Source organism: Propithecus coquereli, unplaced genomic scaffold (genome assembly GCF_000956105.1).
Source record: "Propithecus coquereli isolate 6110/MARCELLA unplaced genomic scaffold, Pcoq_1.0 Scaffold137, whole genome shotgun sequence".
NCBI lineage: Eukaryota > Metazoa > Chordata > Mammalia > Primates > Indriidae > Propithecus > Propithecus coquereli.
Genome location: NW_012137969.1, coordinates 808,437 through 812,968, shown reverse-complemented (window position 1 = coordinate 812,968; position 4,532 = coordinate 808,437). Strand labels below are relative to the sequence as shown.

The following is a 4,532-nucleotide window of genomic DNA, read 5'->3' as shown; positions in this document are numbered from 1 at the left end:
CCACTTAAATGACCCCATCTTGATTATACTTGCAAAGATCCTATTAATATTTCCAAATAAGGTCACATTCACAGGTAGGACTTCAACTTTTTGGGAAGACAATTCAACCCAAAACAGCAAGTATCCTGGGAACTTGAGAAGTCAGTAGAAATTGTTGAATGAGTGGGCTGCTGAGATTGAAAACGAAGACACGCGAGGATGGGCTGAGACATAGGGAGGGAAAGGGAAAGTGCTGGGAATTTGTAAGAATCGTCATTAAACCATTGCCAGAGAGTATTTATTGAAAATCTAGGAGACAATATATTAAAATGTTAGTAGTGGTGGGATTATAGATAACTTTTAATTTTCTTTGTACTTTTTGTATGTCCCAAATTATATATAATACATACACATGACTTTTATACCAAAGAGAAACAATCATTATTTTTAAAATAACTGAGTAATTGTCACAATCCTCTGAGTACATATAATCTAGAGCAGAAAGGTAAAGCCAGGGAAACATATACAGGATAAAAACATATAACAAAGTAGTAACCTGAAACAAAGTGATGCTTACACCCAATCAGCATTCAATAAACGTTTACACATAAAGGTAGAGTAGAATAGAGTATGGGCTTTCATCTCAGACAAATCTGGATTTTAATCTCAACATTCCTATTAACCAGCTAAGCAATCCTGAGCTAGTTACTCTGAAGTGTTCAGTATTCTCATTTGTACAAAGAGGATTTAAATTTCCATCTCACCAGGCTGAATGATATGAAGATGCTAGGACAATACAGACATTTAACACAGGTTTCTCAACATGGTCATTATGACACTAACAGCCCTCTATAAAAAACTTATGAACTTGACAAATGTGCAGTACAGTAAATGGTTGAGGGCAGAGACATGGTCAGGAACAGAGGACAAGCAGCATGGGCAGAGTTAGGGGAAACTTCCTCAAGGTTCTGAGCTGGAAAAGTGGGAGACATAAGTACTTACTGAAAAGAAAAGGCATTACGTGACTGGATGGAAAGGGATTCTGTACCTTTGACAAATTGCAGAGAAAGTGAGACAAGCCTATACAGGGGACGTGCACGCTATGTGCCTATAGAGCCAGTCAGGGTACCTCAGGCAGCAAGTCACCAAAGGCAATGGAAATTGCCTTATAGAATAAGGGAAGGGATTAATTATCTCATATAATAAGAAGCTTCATATTAGGGAAATTCCAGCACTTTAACCAGGGCAACAAAGACTGTGTTTCTTCTACCTTTCCACTCTTCTTGTGTTCTCCTCAGTTCCAAAATACCTGCTAACATGAGAAGTGGGGCTATGTCTTCCAAAACATCTCTTCCTTAAAACTACAAATACATTCCCCAGAAGCACCTTGGAAAATTTCCTGTCTCATCATCACTGGCCTGAATTACCTCCCATGGACCTGACTCCTCTGAAGCACATGTTGGACGAATACCAAATGGTTCAATTAGGGAGACCCAGAAGATGGACTACCCAGGATACTGACACATGAAGCCAAAGAAGAGGGCCAGGGGATGTGTGCCACTGAGCTAGGGTACAGGGAAGGATTTGGAGGCAGGAGAAGAATAGCCTCATTTCCCATCAGTCACTCGTGGGATGACTAAAGATGCTAATGGACCTAACCAAAAAAACGGCCGGAGACGGGAGACAAAAGAACAAGAAAAAGTGTGTAGGTGCAGTCCATCCATGGCACTATAGAAGGAGACACTGCCAGCCTCATGATCTAGGTAAACCCCTACCCGGTGAAGAGCTGGTTCTTTGTTGGGGGGAATTAAAGGGAGGCTTGTTAGGGGGCGATAGCCAGCTGAACTCCAGTGAATAGCCCAGATTCCCGCATTGGGGGACATTCTTGAACTATCAGTAATCCCCATGATGTCCTCCTGACACACCCCCACAGCAATCTCCAGGCCACCTCTATTCTCAACTTCCCAGTAATGCTTCCCTGAGGTGAAAATGTTTTTTCCCAGAACACAGGGCAAGTGTTGAAATCTCTCGACAATGTGTGTGGTCTTCTGAGAATTCTTCCATCCAGCAAAGTAGTTCCATGCTGTAGAAAATACTGGCCATGAACTCTCTGATGCTGCATTTTTCACATATCTCCCTTCCTGGGCAAAGACAAGTTTGGGATGAGCTGTGTCTTCAGCTACATTTACAGCCACTGCAGAGAAAATGAGAGTTAAGATAAGTAATGTAGCAGTTTGTTGCCAACCCTCCTCCAGAAATGCCCCTCTTTTTGAGCGTCACTTTCCTCCTGCTCCTCCCAATAAGCACTGTCAGGGATGACTCCTCAGCTGGCCCTAGCAGGCCCTAGAATGGCCTTTCCCAACCAGAAATCCTTATTTCCCTTCTGCTCTGAAAGGGTAAGCCCCAGAAAATGGGGAGCTCCTTATTTCGCGGCTCAAGTGTTCACGATCAGCATAAAATTTGGTGAAAGAGTAACAAATTCTGACTTGTTTCAGGACTAAAACCAAGGCTTTTGACTAGCTGGTTCTTGTATAGGTTCACACAGACATCACATAGATCAGGGATTAACAAAACTGAACTCATTATCCTACACCCCTTTCTATTCTCTTGGGACTAACCGCCTTACATGCAGACATCTTGTCTCCTATGTTCTCTAAGTTGTCAGAGCGTTACCTCCACACAAACACTCATGCTTTCAAATCTTGAGTTTATTCTTAAGTCTTCTTTTCCTCTGACCCTCAAAGGCTAATTAGTCACCAAGTCCTATCAATTCTACTTCTGAAATCTATCACTGTCTTTTCGTCCTCTCCACTCCTGTCACCATTCCCTTTATCCCATCTCTTACCTTAACTGTATCTATAACTTCCTCCCTAGCCTCCCTGTCTGCAAATTCTCTTCCCCCTCGGACTCTCCTTGTCTGCCTAGTTTAAGGTTTTTTTAAAAAAATCAGGAATGTATTAGATTTTGACAAATGCTTTTCCTGCATCAACTAAGACAATCATATGATTTTCCTTTCTTAGTTCAATAATATGGTAAATTACATTGATATTCAAAAGTTGAACCAACCCTGCTTTTCTGAGATAAATCTCATTCATTTCTGAGCACAGCAAAACCTTGCTAATAAAAAAGAAAAAAAATCTTGCTTCATTGTGATTATCGTATATTATCCTTTTAATATACAGTTGGATTCAATTTGCTAATATTTTCTCAGAATATCTTTATCTGTATTCATAACACACATTGATCTATAGTTCTTTTCTCTTGTAATGTCTTTGTCTGATTTTGGTATTATGGTAATGCTGGCCTTACATAAAGAATTGAGAAATATCCCTTCGTCTTCATTTTTTTATAAGAGTTCATGTAGAATTGGCATTTATGCCTTAAATGTTTGATGAATTCGCCAGTGAAGCCATTTGGGAGACTTTTTAACTACAACACCTATTTCTTTAATAGAAGTAAGATTACTCTTCATGAGTCAGGTTTGGTAATTTGTGTCTTTTAAGGACATTCCATCAACGTTGATCCATTCCATCAACGTTGTCGAGTTTATCGGAATAAAGTTGCTCATAATATTCTATTATCCTTTTAATATATGTAGAATCCATAACGCTGTCACCTCTCTTGTTCCTGATGTTAGTAATGTATGTCTTCCCTTTTCCTATCTTTCTGGTTAAAGGTATATCATTTTATTGATATTCTCGATGCATCAGCTTTTGCTTTCATTGGTTTTTCTGTTCTTTTTAATTCCATTGCAATGACTTCTGCTCTGATTTTTATCATTTCCATTCTTCTGTTTACTTTGGGCTTTACTTGCTCTTCTTTTTCTAGTGTCTTAAGGTGGAAGCTGAGGTCATTGATTTGAGAAACTTCACCTTTCTCATATAGATGGTTAGTGCTATAAATTTCCCCTTAAGTACTGCTTAAGCTGCATCCCACAAATTCTGATATATTGTGTTTGCCTTTTCATTTCATTCAAAGTAGTTTCTAATTTCCCTTTTAGCTTCTTTGATTCATGAGTTATCGGGAAGTATGCTATTTAGTTTCCCAACATTTTGGGATTTTTTCCAAGGACATTTTTGTTACTAATTGGTCAGATAATATATTTTGTATTATTTAAATACTTTGAATTTATTGAAATTCGTTTTATGGCCACCTTGATCTATCTTGAAAAATGTTCCACATACACTTAAAAAACATGTATTCTACAATTATTGGATGGAGTGTTCTATAAATATCAGTCAGGTCAAACTGACTGATAATGTTATTCAAGTCTACTATATCCTTGCTGATTTACTGCCTGTTTCTTCTAAAAATTATTAAAGTATTGAAAACTCCAACTGTAATTGTGAATTTGTCTATTTCTCTCTGCAGCTCTATTCATTTTTGCTTAACATATTCTGAAGCTCTGTCATTAAGTGCATACATGTTTAGAACTGTTATGTCTTCCTGATGAATTGACCCCGCTATTGTGAGGAAAAGACCTTCTTTATCTCTGTGAATATTCCTTGCTCTGAAATCTACTTTGATACTAATATAGTCACTCCAGATTTCTT

At 38.4% G+C, this 4,532-nt stretch overlaps 1 protein-coding gene across 1 annotated transcript in view; it reads right to left on the bottom strand.

Moving 5' to 3' along the window:
- Positions 1-510: 510 nt before the first annotated feature.
- The window catches only part of TRIM4 (tripartite motif containing 4), a 20,323-nt gene continuing 16,301 nt past the window's right edge, over positions 511-4,532 (bottom strand). The window contains exon 4 of the mRNA XM_012638879.1: positions 511-2,173. Coding sequence (XP_012494333.1) covers positions 1,587-2,173 — 587 coding nt within the window. The 3' untranslated portion in view covers positions 511-1,586. The remainder of the gene's footprint in view (positions 2,174-4,532) is intronic.